Raw genomic sequence first — 21,529 nt, 5'->3', positions numbered from 1 at the left:
CTCCAGTATGTTGTTATGGTAGTGTGTAGATTTGGGATCAGGCCCTCAAGTACCTTCTAGGTATATATTATCATAATTCATGTATCTCTTTACTGAGTTCATATTTAAGACTTTAAGGTGCTCCCAGTAATTTAAATGCCTTATTGGCTCTATGTGGGCCGTAAACGATCTCTGCTTTTGTTTCAGAAATTATATTTCTCCTGCCCTGGATGGGGCGGTCAACAATGAACAATATTCCAAATGAGAGAACAAGGCGATTTGAAAAGTGTCACCATTTTCACTAATGCCGGAAAAAAAATCCCCCCCCCAGTACCAACAATACCACCAGTCCGATAACATTCTTCTTTGCAAATATACAGGGTCTAAAGCCAGCAACAAACAACAAAATACCTTTCATCCGTGGACTGCTTGCAGAGGCAAAGGCAATGTTCGCGGCTTTCACTGAGACCCACATAAAGGATCACTTGGACAACGAAATATGGATCCCAGGTTACAACCTATACAGATGTGACAGAGTGAACAGGCAAAAGGGGGGGGTTGGCCTGTACATTGCAGAGTCACTTGTTTGCACAGAACTGCTTAATGCATCAAATGATGTAGTGGAAATTTTAGCAGTAAAGGTCGAGAACCAAAACCTTGTCATTGTGGTAGTCTACAAGCCTCCGGATGCAACATCCCAGCAATTCCAGGAACAGCTGTTAAAAATTGACCACTGTCTGGAAAATCTTCCAGCTCCTGCACCCAACATCTTGCTCCTGGGGGATTTCAACTTAAGGCACCTAAAATGGAGGAATATAGCAAATAATATTGTTGCAGTAATAACACCAGGAGGCAGCTCTGATGAAAACTCACACTCACACGAGCTTTTAAATCTCTGCACAAAATTCAATTTAAACCAGCAAATAATAGAGCCTACTAGACTGGAGAATACACTAGACCTCATCTTCACTAACAATGATGATCTGATAAGAAATGTCACCATATCAAAAACAATATACTCAGATCACAACATAATTGAGGTTCAGACATGTATGCGTGGAGCCCCAGACCGACAAAATGAGACTAGTCACGAGGGAGCATTCACCAAATTCAACTTCAATAACAAAAACATAAAGTGGGACCAAGTAAACCAATTCCTAACCGATATAAGCTGGGAAGATATACTAAGCAACACAGACCCCAACTTATGCCTAGAACAGATTAACTCGGTGGCACTCGATGTTTGCACAAGGCTTATTCCTCTAAGAAAAAGGAGGAGTAGATGTAAAATAGAAAGAGACAGGCGCTCCCTTTACAGGCGACGGAAAAGAATAACAGAGCGGCTAAAAGAGGTCAATATATCTGAAATGCGTAGTGAGACACTGGTCAGAGAAATAGCAAGCATCGAACTTAAGCTAAAAGAATCCTTTAGGAGTCAGGAATCGCGGGAAGAACTAAAAGCCATAAATGAAATCGAAAGAAACCCAAAGTATTTCTTCTCCTATGCCAAATCAAAATCGAGAACAACGTCCAGTATTGGGCCCCTACTTAAACAAGATGGGTCCTACACAGATGACAGCAAGGAAATGAGTGAGCTACTCAAGTCCCAATATGACTCAGTTTTTAGCAAGCCGCTAACCAGACTGAGAGTCGAAGATCAAAATGAATTTTTTATGAGAGAGCCACAAAATTTGATTAACACAAGCCTATCCGATGTTATCCTGACGCCAAATGACTTCGAACAGGCGATAAATGACATGCCCATGCACTCTGCCCCAGGGCCAGACTCATGGAACTCTGTGTTCATCAAGAACTGCAAGAAGCCCCTATCACGAGCCTTTTCCATCCTATGGAGAGGGAGCATGGACACGGGGGTCGTCCCACAGTTACTAAAAACAACAGACATAGCCCCACTCCACAAAGGGGGCAGTAAAGCAACAGCAAAGAACTACAGACCAATAGCACTAACATCCCATATCATAAAAATCTTTGAAAGGGTCCTAAGAAGCAAGATCACCACCCATCTAGAAACCCATCAGTTACACAACCCAGGGCAACATGGGTTTAGAACAGGTCGCTCCTGTCTGTCTCAACTATTGGATCACTACGACAAGGTCCTAAATGCACTAGAATACAAAAAGAATGCAGATGTAATATATACAGACTTTGCAAAAGCCTTCGACAAGTGTGACCATGGCGTAATAGCGCACAAAATGCGTGCTAAAGGAATAACAGGAAAAGTCGGTCGATGGATCTATAATTTCCTCACTAACAGAACACAGAGAGTAGTCGTCAACAGAGTAAAGTCCGAGGCAGCTACGGTGAAAAGCTCTGTTCCACAAGGCACAGTACTCGCTCCCATCTTGTTCCTCATCCTCATATCCGACATAGACAAGGATGTCAGCCACAGCACCGTGTCTTCCTTTGCAGATGACACCCGAATCTGCATGACAGTGTCTTCCATTGCAGACACTGCAAGGCTCCAGGCGGACATCAACCAAATCTTTCAGTGGGCTGCAGAAAACAATATGAAGTTCAACGATGAGAAATTTCAATTACTCAGATATGGTAAACATGAGGAAATTAAATCTTCATCAGAGTACAAAACAAATTCTGGCCACAAAATAGAGCGAAACACCAACGTCAAAGACCTGGGAGTGATCATGTCGGAGGATCTCACCTTCAAGGACCATAACATTGTATCAATCGCATCTGCTAGAAAAATGACAGGATGGATAATGAGAACCTTCAAAACTAGGGAGGCCAAGCCCATGATGACACTCTTCAGGTCACTTGTTCTATCTAGGCTGGAATATTGCTGCACACTAACAGCACCTTTCAAGGCAGGTGAAATTGCCGACCTAGGAAATGTACAGAGAACTTTCACGGCGCGCATAACGGAGATAAAATACCTCAATTACTGGGAGCGCTTGAGGTTCCTAAACCTGTATTCCCTGGAATGCAGGAGGGAGAGATACATGATTATATACACCTGGAAAATCCTAGAGGGACTAGTACCGAACTTGCACACGAAAATCACTCACTACGAAAGCAAAAGACTTGGCAGACGATGCACCATCCCCCCAATGAAAAGCAGGGGTGTCACTAGCACGTTAAGAGACCATACAATAAGTGTCAGGGGCCCGAAACTGTTCAACTGCCTCCCAGCACACATAAGGTGGCCCGGTGGCCTGGTGGCTAAAGCTCCCGCTTCACACACGGAGGGCCCGGGTTCGATTCCCGGCGGGTGGAAACATTTCGACACGTTTCCTTACACCTGTTGTCCTGTTCACCTAGCAGCAAATAGGTACCTGGGTGTTAGTCGACTGGTGTGGGTCGCATCCTGGGGGACAAGATTAAGGACCCCAATGGAAATAAGTTAGACAGTCCTCGATGACGCACTGACTTTCTTGGGTTATCCTGGGTGGCTAACCCTCCGGGGTTAAAAATCCGAACGAAATCTTATCTTATCTTATCTTATCTTAAGGGGGATTACCAACAGACCCCTGGGAGTCTTCAAGCTGGCACTGGACAAGCACCTAAAGTCAGTTCCTGATCAGCCGGGCTGTGGCTCGTACGTTGGTTTGCGTGCAGCCAGCAGCAACAGCCTGGTTAATCAGGCTCTGATCCACCAGGAGGCCTGGTCACAGACCGGGCCGCGGGGGCGTTGACCCCCGGAACTCTCTCCAGGTAAACTCCAGGTCTCCAGGTAATTCCTTTGACCTCAACATTACAGAGGCACATAATGGGTCCAGGGACTGCACTTCAACATTACAGAGACACATAATGGGTCCAGCGACTGTACCTCAACATTACAGAGACACATAATGGGTTTAGGGACTGTACCTCAACATTACAGAGATACATAATGGGTTCAGCAACTGTACCTCAACATTACAGAGACACATAATGGGTCCAGGGACTGTACTTCAACATTACAGAGACACATAATGGGTCCGGGGACTGTACCTCAACATTACAGAGACACATAATGGGTCCAGGGACTGTACTTCAACATTACAGAGGCATATGATGGGTCCAGGAACTGTACGTCAACATTACAGAGACTCATAATGGGTGTGGAGAAATTTTCTCCAGGAGGGGAGTATCAGCCCCCTTCAGCCCCCTTCAGCCCCTTCAGCCCCTTTCAGCCCTGAGGGGCCAAGCCCTCTCAGAAGGGGCGAGTATCTTGTTTACCTGGAGTTTACCTGGAGAGAGTGAGTAATTGATCACAGATGCTGTATGCGTGGTCAAATGACTTCTGCTCCTTGCAGTCCAGTGTTGCAAAGTGTATTTTTATAAGAGACAGTGCATCTCTTACTTTAGCAGGACAATTAAGGAAAATCCTGCTCCCACTTTATTACCATAGTAAAGATAGTGGACATTGTTGTCTATGCTTAAGAGAGCAAGAATCAAACATTCTGCTTTGCTTCATCGAGGAAGTGGCAAGGAAGCAAGGAATACTAGGTCAGCTTTTTTTTTGTGCCGGGGGCAGTGACGGCATGGAGCGCTGTGGCGTCTTTCAGATTACTTTTGACTCTAGCGAGTGACACTGACGCCAGGATAACCAACAAAGAACACTGATCTGTGCGTTAGTGTGGACAGAGTGTCTCACAAAACACGATAAACACTTACAGAGAAGTGTGATCAACTTCTTAGTGATATTGTGTGAACAATTATTGATGAACAGTGTAACAACGAGTGTTGCGAACCAACAGAGTGTAGTGCGACATTCTTCAAAGAACACTATTCTTCAATCAACTCAACGGATATCCGGGCGTAATTACGGGTCAGATACATATACCCAGGTAAGTGTTCTAACTCGTGATGTACTACTATTGACTGCGCAGTTGAGTATAAAATCGTGAGTTAGTCACTTATGATAAACCCCGGTGATATGCGGACCATTGAGTCCACACAAGTAGGTATTTTGTCAGCCATCAGTGAATGAAATATGCTGACATAACACCCCCTAGGGGTAATTTATAATCATACAAATTATATTTCTTGACAGCCCATGTTGAGATGGTTTCAACAGCTTCTAGACCTCGTCTGCAGGGGCGGCTGTGCAGGCGATGAGTTGTCCTTTTAAGTTAAGTATAAGTCTTTAAACTTAACTGGTAATGCCATTTCTCAACACAATTGGGTCCAGGGACTGTACCTCAATATTACAGAGGCATATGATGGGTCCAGGGACTGTACCTCAACATTACAGAGGCACATAATGGGTCCAGGGACTGTACCTCAACATTACAGAGACACATCATTTGAAACTGGGCAACTCCCTGAGGTATGGAAAATGGCAAATGTAGTCCCAATTTTTAAAAAGGGAGACAGACATGAGGCACTAAACTACAGACCTGTATCTCTAACGTGTATAGTATGCAAGGTCATGGAGAAGATCATCAGGAGGAGAGTGGTGGGGCACCTGGAAAGAAACAAGTGTATAATTGACAACCAGCACGGTTTCAGGGAAGGAAAATCCTGTGTCACAAACCTACTAGAGTTTTATGACAAGGTGACAGAAGTAAGACAAGAGAGAGAGGGGTGGATCGACTGCGTATTTTTGGACTGCAAGAAGGCTTTCGACACAGTTCCTCACAAGAGGTTACTGCAAAAGCTAGAGGACCAGGCACACATAACAGGAAAGGCACTGCAATGGATCAGAGAATATCTGACAGGGAGGAAACAACGAGTCATGGTACGCGACGAGGTGTCAGAGTGGGCGCCTGTGACAAGCGGGGTTCCACAGGGGTCAGTCCTAGGACCTGTGCTGTTCTTGGTATACGTGAACGACATAACGGAAGGGATAGACTCAGAAGTGTCCTTGTTTGCAGACGATGTGAAGTTAATGAGAAGAATCGAATCGGACGAGGATCAGGCAGGACTACAAAGAGATCTGGACAGGCTACAAGCCTGGTCCAGCAACTGGCTCCTAGAATTTAACCCTGCCAAATGCAAAGTCATGAAGATTGGGGAAGGGCAAAGAAGACCGCAGACACAATATAGTTTAGATGGCCAAAGACTGCAAACCTCACTAAAGGAAAAAGATCTGGGGGTGAGTATAACACCGAGCATATCTCCTGAGGCGCACATCAATCAGATAACTGCTGCAGCATACGGGCGCCTGGCAAACCTACGGATAGCGTTCCGATACCTCAGTAAGGATTCGTTTAAGACTCTGTACACCATCTACGTCAGGCCCATACTGGAGTATGCAGCACCAGTTTGGAATCCACACCTAGTCAAGCACGTCAAGAAATTAGAGAAAGTGCAAAGGTTTGCAACAAGACTAGTCCCAGAGCTACGGGGATTGTCCTATGAAGAAAGGTTGAGGGAAATCGGCTTGACGACACTGGAGGCCAGGAGGGTCAGGGGAGACATGATAACGACATATAAAATACTGCGCGGAATAGACGAGGTGGACAAAGACGGGATGTTCCAGAGATGGGACACAGACACAAGAGGTCACAATTGGAAGTTGAAGACTAGATGAATCAAAGGGATGTTAGGAAGTATTTCTTCAGTCATAGAGTAGTCAGGCCATGGAATAGCCTAGAAAGTGATGTGGTGGAGGCAGGAACCATACATAGTTTTAAGGCGAGGTATGATAGAGCTCATGGGGCAGGGAGAGAGAGGACCTAGTAGCAATCAGCGAAGAGGCGGGGCTAGGAGCTGTGACTCGACCCCTGCAACCACAAATAGGTGAGTACAAATAGGTGAGTACATAATGGGTCCAGGGACTGTACCTCAACATTACAAAGGCATATGATGGATCCAGGGACTGTACCTCAACATTACAGAGGCACATAATGGGTCCAGGGACTGTACCTCAACATTACAGAGACACATAATGGGTCCAGGGACTGTACCTCAATATTACAGAGGCATATGATGGGTCCAGGGACTGTACCTCAACATTACAGAGGCACGTAATGGGTCCAGGGACTGTACCTCAACATTACAAAGGCATATGATGGATCCAGGGACTGTACCTCAACATTACAGAGGCACATAATGGGTCCAGGGACTGTACCTCAACATTACAGAGGCACATAATGGGTCCAGGGACTGTACCTCAACATTACAGAGACACATAATGGGTCCAGGGACTGTACCTCAACATTACAGAGACACATAATGGGTCCAGGGACTGTACCTCAACATTACAGAGACACATAATGGGTCCAGGGACTGTACCTCAACATTACAGAGACACATAATGGGTCCAGGGACTGTACCTCAACATTACAGAGACACATAATGGGTCCAGGGACTGTACCTCAACATTACAGAGACACATAATGGGTCCAGGGACTGTACCTCAACATTGCAGATGCCCGTAATGAGTTAGTTATGCAGACATGAATTAAGTCACAAAAATATAACAATGTGGCTTAGGTATAGTCTTGAATCATTTACATTACCTTATATTTTACCAAGGTATGGTGGAATCTAAGCAGTTTTAAGTGGTTATGCATGTATTTACAATAGGCTTAGTCTATTATAAGGATATGTTTCCAGAATTATTAGTAATATACCACTGTAATATACTATTTCTGAGTGAGCTGTCTCTGAATTCATTAATTTTATCGCATTCCAGCACATAATGACTCAAGGTGTGACAATGGTCCATCTGGCAACGTTGTAATCATAAAAATGACTGAGGTGTATAATAGAACCGGGGACCATGCCCTGATATTTTTGTTAAATAGTTAAGTTAGACAAGTAATGAACTATTTACAATCTTATTGACTTATGAACAAGAGCAAAGAGTTGCTTAAATATTAATAAATTCAGTAATACAAACATTACGATGAAGATTATATGTGGTTTTGAGTTCTTTACAATATATAATATTTGTTGTTATATTTAGAAAATTGGTAGTAGTTATAAGTTATGTACAATAGACAAAGTAAAAATATTTATTCACGAGTGTAATACAAAGAAAAATGATAATATTAATCACCAAGGTCGGGAGGAACCAGTTTAAATAACCCGCGCTACTCTAATTTTGCTTTCTAATCTATAATCTTTACACATTTAAATATTTACCTCAATTTACAAAAGTAAAGAGTAATGTGAACTAAAATAAATCCCCGCATGATATATATTTTTAAGTTGACTCTACTATTATAACAGTTATGATTTAAATTTATTATTTTTCGCAGAGAATATCAAAGTAAAAATATTGGGACTTGTTTTCATCAAAGATGTGAAAATGGCAGAAGGTGGAGCACAGAATGTATTGTGTCGGTAAGTATTACTATCTCCCCTAGCCTGCCATATATTGTAGAGTTTCACTATGTAATCCTGAGAGAGAGAGCACAGTAATCCTTGAACCTACAAGGAAATAATTACATTGTACACCTTTGTAAGCTCATGACAAAGAACCATGAACAACCGTCAATTTAAAGTTGAAATTAGACGTTATTACATATTTCCTTGTGGAAGTGAAACACATTTTTCTCAGTTCACCTTAAAATGTACAATAAGTAACCCTGAAATTTAATGGAAGTTAATTTATACGGCCAAAATTTAATTTTGTTGAATTTGTTTTGATTTATTTTAAGCCCCATTGACGTTATTAATCCAGGACTGATAACCCATTGATTTTAATATTAATTACGTATTATTGGACTTAATGTGTGATGAAAGAAGATCGGAGTATTAATCTGGAGGGTTTATAACCCAGAACATCAAGCAGTAAGAGTTTTCTGTTTTATTTAGGACCCTAATGGAAATGAGTACAAGGCTCCCGTGGAAATAAGTATGGGGACCCCAGTGTAAATAAGTGCAAGGATCTCTGGAAATAAGCACGATTACCCTGGTGGAAATAAGCGTGAGGACCCCAGTAGAAATAAGCACGAGAAGCCCGGTAGAAATAAGCATGAGGACCCTAGTAGAAATAAGTACAAGGACCCTAGTGGAAGTAACCATGAGGACTCCGGTGGAAATGAGCACGAGGATCCCAATGGAAATAAGCACGAGAATCCCAATGGAAATAAGCATGAAGATCCCATTGGAAATAAGTACGAATCGCTGACTTGGGTTATCCTAGATAATTTACACTATGATAAGTGTACTTGTGTACCTGTGGTCAAATAAACTTTGGTTCTCCCCTGGAAGACCACTACAAGTTAACGAAGTCTTGGGTAACTACTTAATTGCTAGTCAACTGGGACAGTTGGTGTTTGGAGACTTGCTTGTACGTTCTGCCTTGCCCAGGGTTTGATCCCGGGTACTTCATTTGAGAGGAGTGTGCTGCTACTGCACTTCAAAGAAATGTTTCTTCGAGGATTTAAATCCATTGAATCCAGCAGCAACAGCCTGGTTGACCAGGCAAGCACCAGATGAGCCTGACCCATGGCTGGGCTCAGAGAGTAGAGAGGCTCTCGAAACTCTTCAAAGGTATATATTAAAGGTAATTGACAGCAACATAAGATTGGTGGCTGCAGTTTTTTATTGCATTGTTGAAAAAATACTTTGGACAGATTTTATTTGAATTATTAACCATGTTATTACAAGGATACTAAAATTTTTGTGGATGCTGATACTGATACCCAATTTTAAGCCATTATCACCAAAATTTTTCATTGCCCACTGATCCAGATACTTCCGCACAGCCCCTAGTTAGTAATCCAGTATAAAGAAAAGTCAATACTGTTTATGTTCACTGGTGCTGTATAGCCCTTGTGGCTTAGCGCTTCTTTTTGATTATAATAATAATAATTATGTTCACTGGGCTCCTTTAGTCCTCTTCCTCAGCATGTGGCCCACAACAGTTGGTAAACACTCGGGTACCTGCTTACTGCTAGGTGAGTGGGGGTAACATCAACTGCCTCACGATCAACCCCAGGTCTCTCATTTGCAAGCCACTAGCCACTGGAGGATCTGCAGGATAAAATAAAATTCCAAGTGTAAAAGACTTGGATATTTCAATGTCAGAAACCCTCTTCAGTAGATTAAGATAAGAGTTGTTGAGCTTTGTAATCTGGAGGGTTAGTAACCCAGGATAGCCCAAGAAAGTTTGTGTATCATTGAGGACTATTTCTATTGAGATCCTTTAATCTTGTCTGCCAAGGATGTGACCCACAACCGTTGATTAACACCCAGGTACCTACTTCTCCATGTTTGTTTTGTAAGGGTCATTGACAGCTTACTCCATCTGACAGCGTACTGCTTGGTGAACAGGGACAGCAGGTGTGAGGAAACATACCCAACATTTCCACCCATGCCAGGGATTGAACCATGTACACTCGGTGTGTGAGGCGAGGGCGTTACTAACCAAACCAAAGGACACCCACAAATATAGAATGTTTTTTGTTTAATCATCCTGTTTGTTAACTCTTTGACTGTTTACGTCGTATATATACGTCTTACGCGCCACTGTTTCTGACGTATTTAAACGCATAAATTCTAGCAGCTTCAGATCAAGCAGGAGAAAGCTGGTAGGCCCACATGTGAGAGAATGGGTGTGTGTGGTCAGTGTGCACCACAAAAAAATCCTGCAGCATGCAGTGCATAATGAGCAAAAAAAAAGACCTTTTTTTTTTTTTTTTTTTTTTTTTTTCTTTTTTTTGAGAACGGCGACTTTGAGGTGTATTTTCGTATGGTATTTATCGTTGTATTCTCGTTTTCATGGTCTCGGGTAATAAAATGGAAAACATATTACAGAAATAGAGATGATTTTCATTACTTTCATGATGAAAACAACCTTGAAATTGAGCTCAAATTTGCAGAAATGTTCGATTTTTACCAATGTTCAGGAGTAAGCAAATTACACCACACGTCCAATACACGTCAACTGGGGAGTCTAATATTTTTTCACTGGTGCACTGATATTATTTATACCATTTTTAAAATAATGCAGTAGTCTGCGTAACAGTAAATTTTGTATTTTTTTGTATGAATAAAAAATCAAAATAGAAAGCAATAGTAATATAAGAGGGGCCTAGAGACGTGACTAACGAACAGAGGATATGTTATTTTAGTGCCAAGAATGTCTACATTGTTTATTCTGGACCTTATTTTGAAATTGGCATCTTTTTTTAATTTGTGACCACTTTATTGGGAAGTTCAAATCGGTAAATGGGCGGTTTCTTGTACTCAACTGATAGAAAAAATGGAGTTGTAAAGAAATAGCTGAGTTTGATCAACTGGAACAATGGAATTGGCCAATAACGGCACAAAGTCGACGAAATTGCGTATATGTCGCCGAGACCGCTAACTTCACGGGAGTGTAATTCCGTGAGTTTTCGACCAAATTTCGTACTTTTGGTGCCATTACCATTGGGAAAAGATTCTCTATCATTTCGTAAGAAAAAAAATTTTTTTTTCCCAAAACTTTTGTGACATAGAATGACAGTTTCAGAAAGGGGCTTGCGACAGTCAAAGGGTTAATGATTGTAAAATCTATTTGACAGATACCTATAGAAATTTGTCCATATTACTTTGACTTTTAGGGGGTAAACGTGATGTAAAGGACTCTTGATTCAAGAAATTGGAGTAACCCTCCCCTTTCTGCAATCAAATCTGATTGCCACCCTTTCTCCACCCCCCCTCCCCTCCCATTTCTCAAGCACTATGCATCCTTTTGGGTTTAGCACCTCCCCATGAATATACTATGTAATAATACATTAAGCATGAACTAATGCTTTAAAAAATCAATGTGAATGTTGCTGTAAATTTTTTTGATTAATTGTGTCCTGGCCAACTTTAGGTTCTATAGAGTTTTGCTGTTATAACTTGCTTGTATTTTTTTATACATATTTCATTTTAAAAAATTTAAATTTCAGGTATTTTATAAATGGGGCTTGTCGTGAGGGAGAATGGTGCAGTTTTTCTCACAATCGTGATGCAGCTCGACCTTCAATGGTGTGTCGATATTATTTGAGAGGAACCTGCTTTTACGGACGTACATGCAGGTAATTCTAGATTATAGATAATCTTTTAATTATATTACAATGTTATTACAGAATAGTTATTCTTGGGTGTTTTCCTTCATCAGTGACCTGTAAGCCATAAAAAAAATAGCTGTTATTTTAGGGGTAGACTTTTCAGGTTTTGTATTCCTGCCCCTCCTTTGTTCTACAAGAACATGATATTTTCTTGATCTATTCACTTGATAATATAAAACTAAATTACATCTATTCTCACATTTGGGGTTTGTTTACTTTGATGTGCAAGGGTTAAAATACGTGTATTAGTTTTTACTTTGCTGTAGATCATATTTTTTGCCTACAGTTTGTTAATTAGATTCTCTTCAAACTTCCCATGATTGCCAGTAGAGTCTTGAAACTGTCTTATCCAGGCATGGTAAACTTGAAATTGATGATCATGGAGGTGCTATTTTATTTAATGACAGAGAACATTATTATGTACTTAAGCCATCACAATTTTTACATAGGCCATGCTGTGATTATTATAAAAAATTATTTTAATTGAATTAGTAGCAAAAGTGTTTTTTGAATTTATGGAATTTAATTCCTGTACTGTAATTATGGTAATGAGGCTACTGTAGCTAATCTGAAATGGAAATGTTGATTACACCTTCACCAAGGGGGTGTTTCAATGTTGCAGAAGGGTGCTTTACAAAAGTTTTTAAACTGCAACATAACACCCCTCCTTCAGTGTAAAGTACTGTAGTGTAAAGCACCCTTCTGGCAAGACAGTGATGGAGTGAATGATGGTGAAAGTTTTTCTTTTTCGGGCCACCCTGCCTTGGTGGGAATCGGCCAGTGTGATAATAAAATAAAAATAATAAATTTGACAAAGTAATCAACATTGTCAAATGTGGATATTAATTTTTGATTTCTGATGAACAAATGATAGTCTAATCAGGAAGTTTGAACTTGTTTAAGGCACTTCTTTCTGGGAGATTATTTTCCTAGAAAATAAAGACTACTCGGTATGGAAATGCTCAGCATTGGCATAAAATGAAGGAAACTACAAAATCATGTAAATTTTTGCACAAAACCTACCAAACTTGTAAATCTCTCCACCAAACGCGCTCTGTTACAACCAATGGGGCAGTTGGGCCCATTGTACTTGGGGGTAAATGGGCACTCATGACTTCCTTCATTAGTTTAGTCACTTAACTGAAATTGGTATTTTTTTCTATACAGTAGAGCCCCTCTTTGTGGCGTGTCACCTAATGGCATTCTGCTAATACGACGATTTCAAATTATGACCAAAACTTTCTATACTGCAAGCGGTCTTTAAAATACGGTATGCCCCACCTGGTTTGTTTACATTCTCCGTGAGCACATATATCTATTATTTTTTTTTTTTTTTTTTATCACACTGGCCGATTCCCACCAAGGCAGGGTGGCCCGAAAAAGAAAAACTTTCACCATCATTCACTCCATCACTGTCTTGCCAGAAGGGTGCTTTACACTACAGTTTTTAAACTGCAACATTAACACCCCTCCTTCAGAGTGCAGGCACTATACTTCCCATTATGTCTGGAAATTTTCCAGAATTTCAAGTTTTTTAAAGTTATTGCATATTTTATATATACAGTGTACTCTCATAATTAGTATATGTACTTGTGTACCTGTACCTAAATATACTTACACACTGTGCTGGTGTGTAAGTACACATTAAAATCACTAAGTCTCTCTCTACTCTTGACACCACATAATCTCTTGGGTGCATTAAATATCATGTATTACATTAATGTAGACATTTCCATTAATCCATCTATATTTTTTCAAAATTGTGTAATAAACATGTTACGTAACATATGAACATGATACACCCACAATATAAAAAACTGACAAATATGAGATTTGTTTACCAAGCGGTTGGTAGGAGCATCAGAAGAATTACGTTTTCTCTAGTCAAACACCAGTTACTTAACTGTAGAAAAATATTCCTTTAGTATGCCTTCATTCTATCTATAGCTATTCACAACCCTTGTGGGTTTAGTGCTTCTTTTTTATTATGATTATATTAATTTGTAATAATAATAACTTGTAATAATAATAAAACTTGTAATAATAACAGTTTGTAATAATAATTTGTAATAATAATAATTCGTCAGAGCATCATTTCTTTTAAAAATTACAGGTCTCCCTCAACATTCACGTTTTCAACTTTCACGGGCTTCACACATTCGCGAATTCCCAACCGCCAAATTCCCAGCCACCAAATTCCCAGCCGCCAAATCATATTTAAGTTTCCCGCCACCTGCGAGTCCCTACTACCCTCCCTCCGACCCCTGCAACTGGCAGCCAGCCCTCCCACCACTCAGTGTGGTGAGTGTTTTGTTTGTTCATTATTTGCTATTAAACTACAGTATAAATAATGTAAACCCATTCATGACTGCATATTGGAATGGCTATTCGGACAGGTATTAGACGGTGACATCATGTGTTTACTCTTGAACACTGCAAAGAATTAAACATTTCTGCTACAGCTAATAATAACAATAGTAATAATAATAATAAATATGATATAATTGAAGAAGGAAATTGTACAAAAATACGAGGGAGTAGTTGACACATCGTCAGTGTGACTTTGTTTATGCTGGAGTGAACATTAGTCTCCTTGCTCTTCCAAACATTTCACAATAATTCATTGTGTTTGGTGCTTGTAGATTGAGTGCGACTGGAGTGGTAGAGGCAGTGGTAGAGGCAGTGGTAGAGGCAGTGGTAGAGGCAGTGGTAGAGGCAGTGGTAGAGGCAGTGGTAGAGGCAGCGGTAGAGGCAGCGGTAGAGGCAGCGGTAGAGGCAGCGGTAGAGGCAGCGGTAGAGGCAGCGGTAGAGGCAGCGGTAGAGGCAGCGGTAGAGGCAGCGGTAGAGGCAGCGGTAGAGGCAGCGGTAGAGGCAGCGGTAGAGGCAGCGGTAGAGGCAGCGGTAGAGGCAGCGGTAGAGGCAGCGGTAGAGGCAGCGGTAGAGGCAGCGGTAGAGGCAGCGGTAGAGGCAGCGGTAGAGGCAGCGGTAGAGGCAGCGGTAGAGGCAGCGGTAGAGGCAGCGGTAGAGGCAGCGGTAGAGGCAGCGGTAGAGGCAGCGGTAGAGGCAGCGGTAGAGGCAGCGGTAGAGGCAGCGGTAGAGGCAGCGGTAGAGGCAGCGGTAGAGGCAGCGGTAGAGGCAGCGGTAGAGGCAGCGGTAGAGGCAGCGGTAGAGGCAGCGGTAGAGGCAGCGGTAGAGGCAGCGGTAGAGGCAGCGGTAGAGGCAGCGGTTGAGGCAGCGGTTGAGGCAGCGGTTGAGGCAGCGGTTGAGGCAGCGGTTGAGGCAGTGGGTGAGGAAGTGATTGAGGCAGTGGTTGAGGCAGCAGTTGAGGCAGTGGTATTTAATAACATGCATGTTGTTAATAATAATAATACATGTTATTAATAATATGTACTATTATTATTTATAACATATATGTTATTAAATACCACTGCCTCAACTGCTGAATTATTGTGAAATGTTTGGAAGAGCAGGGAGACTAATGTTCACTCCAGCATAAACAAAGTCACACTGACGATGTGTCAACCACTCCCTCGTATTTTTGTACAATTTCCTTCTTCAATTATATCGTATTATTATTATTATTATTATTATTATTATTATTATTATTATTATTATTATTATTATTATTTTTATTATATTTATTATTTATTTATTTATTTGCAGTAGCAGAAATGTTTGATTCTTTGCTGTGTTCAGGAGTAACCACATGATGTCACCATCCAATACCTGTCCGAATAGCCATTCCAATATGCAGTCATGAATAGGTTTACATTATTTATACTGTAGTTTAATAGCAAATAATGAACAAAACACTCGCCACACTGAGTGGTGGGAGGGCTGGCTGCCAGTTGCGGGGGTCGGAGGGAGGGTAGTAGGGACTCGCAGTGGTTGAGGAAGTGGTGGAGGCAGTGGTGGAGTCTGTGGTATTTAATAACATACATGTCATTAAAGCATAACATGTATATATTTAGTACAATTTACGACATTTTCGTTTATTTTATGATTGTTCGTAGTTCAGCAAGTTAAGCAGTATTGTATTATATTTCCCTACAATATATTGGGGCACCAAACATTCACGGTTTTTCAACATTCGCGAGGCTCTTGATCCCCTAACCCTCGCGAATGTTGAGGGAGACCTGTATGCATTTTATCACTTTAGGGTGCTTGAAGCATCGTAGTATATTATGTGTGGGTGGGGTGGCCAGGAGGGCTACCACACCTGACTTCTTACAGTAAATACTGCTCACCTTTTGCCCTGCATTAAGACTACAAATATTTTGAGGTAAATAATGAGTGTACTGTGTGTGTATTTTAATTTTTATTGCTTTTTAATGCCCAGTTCTATTGCTAACTTAATATTTGTTAGTGTAAACTTGTTATCTGGCATTTACTATATGCATTTATAAGTGGAAAAAATGGCGTTCTGCTTTCCGGCGATGTCTGCTATGTGGCAGTAGCTTGGAACCTAACCTGCTGTATAAGTGGGGCCCTACTGTAGTTGTTTATCTGTACTCTATATTCAGATAATTCTTACTATTGTTTGTTTTTGCTTTTCTGTAAGGTCATGATACCTGTTTCTATTTCAGATCTGGTGATTTTATTGCTTGATGATTATGGTACATTACAAGTGAAATAATAATGTAGTGTTATCATAAACTATATTTCTTGTGCTAAAATGAAAAGGTGCCCAATTACCCAACCTTTTAGTAATTCTTGTGTGTGTTTGACAGCCCTATTAGCTGTTTACTCAGGATTACTATTTGTTTTCATTAACCTGTGATCCTTAATTTATAGATATGATCACATTCGCCCAGACAATCACAGTCAGTCAGATTCTACTCAGCAAGAAGAACGTCGTAAAAATAATCCTTGTCCGGAGTCTACTCAGAATGACAGGTTTGACTTGAGGCTTCGAGAAGGTGTTGAAGAAACAAAAACGCAATCTAGTCACACTAATGTACTTGGTGTAAGGTGAGTCTTTTTGTAGTAGTAGGGTATGAAATGGATGCTCTTTTTTTTTATTTTGAAAGCATAGGTATTCTGCAAATCTTCTAAATTTTTCTTCAGTATTGCAAATAAATTCATAGGCATCAGTTCCAGTGAAAATTGTCAAGGATAATAAGTGTTAACTGAGTTATTGTACATGGTTTTGAAGATATTATATCATTAAATCATCATTTGATATTAACCGAGAGGAAAGCTTTTTTTTGTTAGTTTGTGCAAGGTAAATACATTACTGTATTCAGGAATGGTATTTATATCCCATAAACTTCCATTAACAGAATAATTTGTGTGTTTTTGCACATTTTTTTTTTCTGTTCAACATGTAGTATGTGATTAAGTAAATGCATATTATAAAGAACAGTTATAGGTAAAAAATTCAGCACAGTACAACAGTTACATCATGTAATTATTTGAAGGGTGATTAGTAAGATAATTATAACAGATTAAAATGCTTGGCTCTGGAATTCATATTGCTTATGCCAAGTAAAAAAAAAAAAAAATGTATGAAGTATTTTACACATTTTTATATATAAATTTAATTTATATCTTGTAGGTACTGTATGGTTTCTTTATTTCTGTTGCAGCAAAAGAATCTAACTTTAGTTAAGTAAATAACATAGTGTACTTAAAAACTGGAAGTTTGTTGTTAATTTTTACATATGGGTTAAAGAAGATCTGTATACTATTTTGACATTAATTTTCAGCATACATGCGAAGGAATTCATATATAACCCTCCCAGTGACCTACCTGTTAATGGTAGTCCCAAGAAATTGAATAGTGCTGGCAGCAGCAGCAACAAAAAAAGTAATAATAGTAGCAGCAGTAATAGCAGTTGTAGCAGTGGCATTAGCAGTTGTAGCAGCAGCAGCAGCAGCAGCAGCACTAGCAGCAGCACTAGCAGCAGCAATGGTACCAGTAGCAGGAACAGTAGCTGCAGCAGCAACAGTAACATCAGCAGCAGCAGCAGCAGCAGCAGCAGCAGCAGCAGCACCAACACCAACAGCAGCACCAATTGCACCAGCAGCATTTTATCAAGAATGAGCAGTAAACAAAAGTGTTTACCTAGTTGGTGTCAGAATAATCCTGCACCATCCTGGGTGGATGCTCCTGAATTTGTACCTAGATTTGCCAAAGATGTTACTTCTAAGCGTGAGTAAGAGATTCTGTCTGTAAACTTTCAGAACTGGCCTTTTGAATAAAAATATTAGCTTTTAGTTCTTTGAACTTAAAGTATTAGGAGACTTCAGCTTTGCTTCTGTCATCAGAGTTTTTATTAATTTACTTTAATTTTCAGTTTGTAAAGGATTTTTGTGACAAACTTATGGCACTTTTTAAATAAAATATATATTTGGTGTTCATATTTTAACCCCACCTCAGTGGGATATGGCTGGTACATTGAAAGAAAGAAAAGATTTTAAATTTTCGTTCTTTACTCTTTTGGTAATTAGACATTTTTCAGTGTTTTGCAATGGGAAATATCCAGTGGGGTTAAAAGAAAGATCAGCATGTGCATTGCATAGACATGTATGAGATGCCATGTTCACACATTAATATACCCCTCACCCCAAAAGTAGAATTAAGCTTAGCTGACAATCACAGTAGTACATGTATATACATTTTAAACTGTAATTTAAGTAATGGCCTTATAAATTTGGATGATACTGCCCTTACATTTGTGTGTATGCAATTACATGAATTTGTGAGGGGTGAGCTTTAGTTCTTGGGCCTGCCTCTTAATTTTCCCTCGATTAATACAAAATAGTTCTGTGGCTTCATTCAAACTGAGTAAAGGGATGTGGGATAAGAGGAAACTTGAAACTTAGCTTTGAAGATTTTTAATTATTGTTTGCAAGAACAGAAATGCACGTTTGAGTCCCCTCTTTGTATATCTTGAACACTAAAAGTTTGTCAATATTTTTATTCCTGACAGCAGAATATGATGTCTCTTATGCTCAAGTGGCTGGAGGTGGTGACAAAGACCCCTCCTGTGGCTTCATCAGTGATATCAGGTCATCAGACAGTGAGTTGTGTCCAACCTACTTAATGTCTGGCAAATGTCAAATAGGGGAAAATTGCTCGTACATCCATGGCTTACTCTGTGAAGTGTGCCAGTTAGCTTGCTTACATCCGTATGATAAAGAACAAAGAAGAACACACAAGGAGGTAAGATTTAATTTTCTTGAAAATGCACTGATTCTTCCCATGAATTTGGTGCATTTTAGCAAATGTTATCTTTACAACAAAATCAAAGAACACTAAATTTTAAAGTGGGGGGACCCCTAACATTAAACCAGAGTTGGTATATGGCTGTACTGATGAGTGGTTACAAAAGGACACATGGCAAAGGGAGACCTATTAATGTGGCTTTTTACTATCACTTGAAACAAAGATAAGTTTTATTTTGCTATCTGTTTCTTGAACTACTGCATGAAAGTGAAGAGTTTTTTGTAAAATACTCTAGTGGGCACCAGCATTTAGTACTTTTGATAAAATTTAGTTAAAATTGCAAATGAAATTTTTCATCAAGCTGGCCATATCCCGCCAGGGCAGGGCGACCTAAAAAGAAAAACATGAGTTTCTCTTTTTAAATTTAATAATGTAAACAGAAGGGGTTGCTGGCCCCTTACTCTCAGCATTTTAGTTGCCTCTTACAACATGCATGGCTTACGGAGGAAGAATTCTGTTCCACTTCCCCATGGAGATTTTTAATTGTTAGCCATCTCCCACCAAGGCAGGTGACCCAAAAAACAAACACTTTCACCATCAATCAACACTTATCATTCACACGTAATCACTCTCTCTCTGCAGAGGTGCCCAGATATGACAGTTTAGATATCCCTTCAAACTGCTAATATCCCAAACCCCTCCTTTAAAGTGCAGGCATTGTACTTCCCATTTCCAGGACTCGAGTCCGGCTATAAAAAAATAACCGGTTTCCCTCAATCCCTTCACTAAATATTACCCTGCTCACACTCCAACAGCTCGTCAGGTCCCAAATACATTTGTCTCCATTCACTCCTATCTAACACGCTCACGCATGCTTGCTGGAAGTCCAAGCCCCTCGCCCACAAAACTTCTCATACCCCTTCCCTCCAACCTTTTCGAGGACGACCCCTACCCCGTCTTCCTTACCCTACAGATTTATACGCTGTCCATGTCATTCTACTTTGATCCATTCTCTCTAAATAACCAACCACCTCAAAAACCCCAAGTAAATGGGCACCTTTTTCAATTTCATTACAGGTATTATGAAAATTTATATTAACACCTAGTTTGGTTTTCAATTTTTTTTTTTATTCTAATGTCTAAATTGCTTGACAGTTTTATTCTCAAAACTTTCATTTGAAAGGAGTGCACCAAGCTAATGGAGGCTGAAATGGAGCATTCATTTGCTGTTGCAAGATCTCGAGACAAAGTGTGTGGGATCTGCATGGACAATGTTATGGAACGCCCCTTGGCATCTCAGCGAAGATTTGGGATCTTGCCCAATTGTGCGCATTGCTTCTGCTTAAACTGCATACGCAAATGGCGGCAATCTAAACAGTTTGAAAATAAAATTGTACGGTAAGTATGTTTTATAAGAGGGTACTTGTTATTGTATATAGGGAAATTTCAATGAGGTTCACTAGAAGTTATGTAAGTAAAGATAAAAAGTGAAAATCTGTACAATTTTTTCTTATACAAAGATACCTTGTATGGTATATGTATTTTTTTATGTTTGTTATTGCTAAGGCAAATATTAAAAACGCCTTTATTTATGCTGCATAACACAAGTTAATGAAAAGTACACATCTTTATAAGCTTTTCAATTCCTTCCTGCCATTCAACAAAGTCGTCATGCTGGCCTTCCAACATTCTTGTGTTCACTTCTTCATTCACTGCTACAATGATGAGTAAAAGTTACCAGCCAATTCTACTGAAGATATTGGTGGAGTATTAGGTCTTTAAATTTCCCGGCTAATGTTATATAGTAACAATTTAGACAATGTAAATAAACTTCTAGTCTGTTCTTCAAGCATGTTTTGTAATGATAAGAATCACTGTCATTGTTATCTGTCTAATGAATTGTATTGTGATAAGCTACAAAATTTCTTTTTCTGTCGTAGATCTTGTCCTGAGTGCCGAACGCAGAGTGATTTTGTGATTCCCTCTCGGTACTGGGTTGACGATAAGGATAAGGAGGAAAAAGATAAGCTGCTCAATAGTTACCAAATTGCATTAAGGTAATTTGTATGAAGTTAACTATAATGCTTTGCTTGTGGTTTCCCATTTTCGGTAATTTATCATTTTTTTTTATTTATTATCACACTGGCCGATTCCCACCAAGGCAGGGTGGCCCGAAAAAGAAAAACTTTCACCATCGTTCACTCCATCACTGTCTTGCCAGAAGGGTGCTTTACACTACAGTTTTTAAACTGCAACATTAACACCCCTCCTTCAGAGTGCAGACACTGTACTTCCCATCTCCAGGACTCAAGGCCGGCCTGCCAGTTTCCCTGAACCCCTTCATAAATGTTACTTTGCTCACACTCCAACAGCACGTCAAGTATTAAAAATCGTTTGTCTCCATTTACTCCTATCAAAC

General features: G+C 40.1%; 1 protein-coding gene across 2 annotated transcripts in view; it reads left to right on the top strand.

Annotated features, from left to right (window-relative positions):
- The first annotated feature begins 6,877 nt into the window (after nucleotides 1-6,877).
- Nucleotides 6,878-21,529, top strand: part of LOC128701649 (E3 ubiquitin-protein ligase makorin-2) — a 32,403-nt gene continuing 17,751 nt past the window's right edge. The window contains exons 1-7 of one of the 2 annotated variants that reach the window (XM_070101566.1): nucleotides 6,878-8,235; nucleotides 11,778-11,906; nucleotides 16,734-16,910; nucleotides 17,648-18,093; nucleotides 18,878-19,107; nucleotides 20,294-20,508; nucleotides 21,051-21,167. In XM_070101566.1, the coding sequence (XP_069957667.1) occupies nucleotides 8,201-8,235; nucleotides 11,778-11,906; nucleotides 16,734-16,910; nucleotides 17,648-18,093; nucleotides 18,878-19,107; nucleotides 20,294-20,508; nucleotides 21,051-21,167 (1,349 nt within the window). In that variant the 5' untranslated portion in view covers nucleotides 6,878-8,200. Of the gene's footprint in view, nucleotides 8,236-11,777; nucleotides 11,907-16,733; nucleotides 16,911-17,647; nucleotides 18,094-18,874; nucleotides 19,108-20,293; nucleotides 20,509-21,050; nucleotides 21,168-21,529 lie in introns of both variants that reach the window. The other variant, XM_070101565.1, reaches the window with a different exon arrangement.

The sequence above is a fragment of the Cherax quadricarinatus genome, chromosome 78 (genome assembly GCF_038502225.1).
Source record: "Cherax quadricarinatus isolate ZL_2023a chromosome 78, ASM3850222v1, whole genome shotgun sequence".
NCBI classification, from domain to species: domain Eukaryota; kingdom Metazoa; phylum Arthropoda; class Malacostraca; order Decapoda; family Parastacidae; genus Cherax; species Cherax quadricarinatus.
Note: the sequence above shows the minus strand (reverse complement) of the source record. Positions and strands in the feature narration are given on the sequence as shown.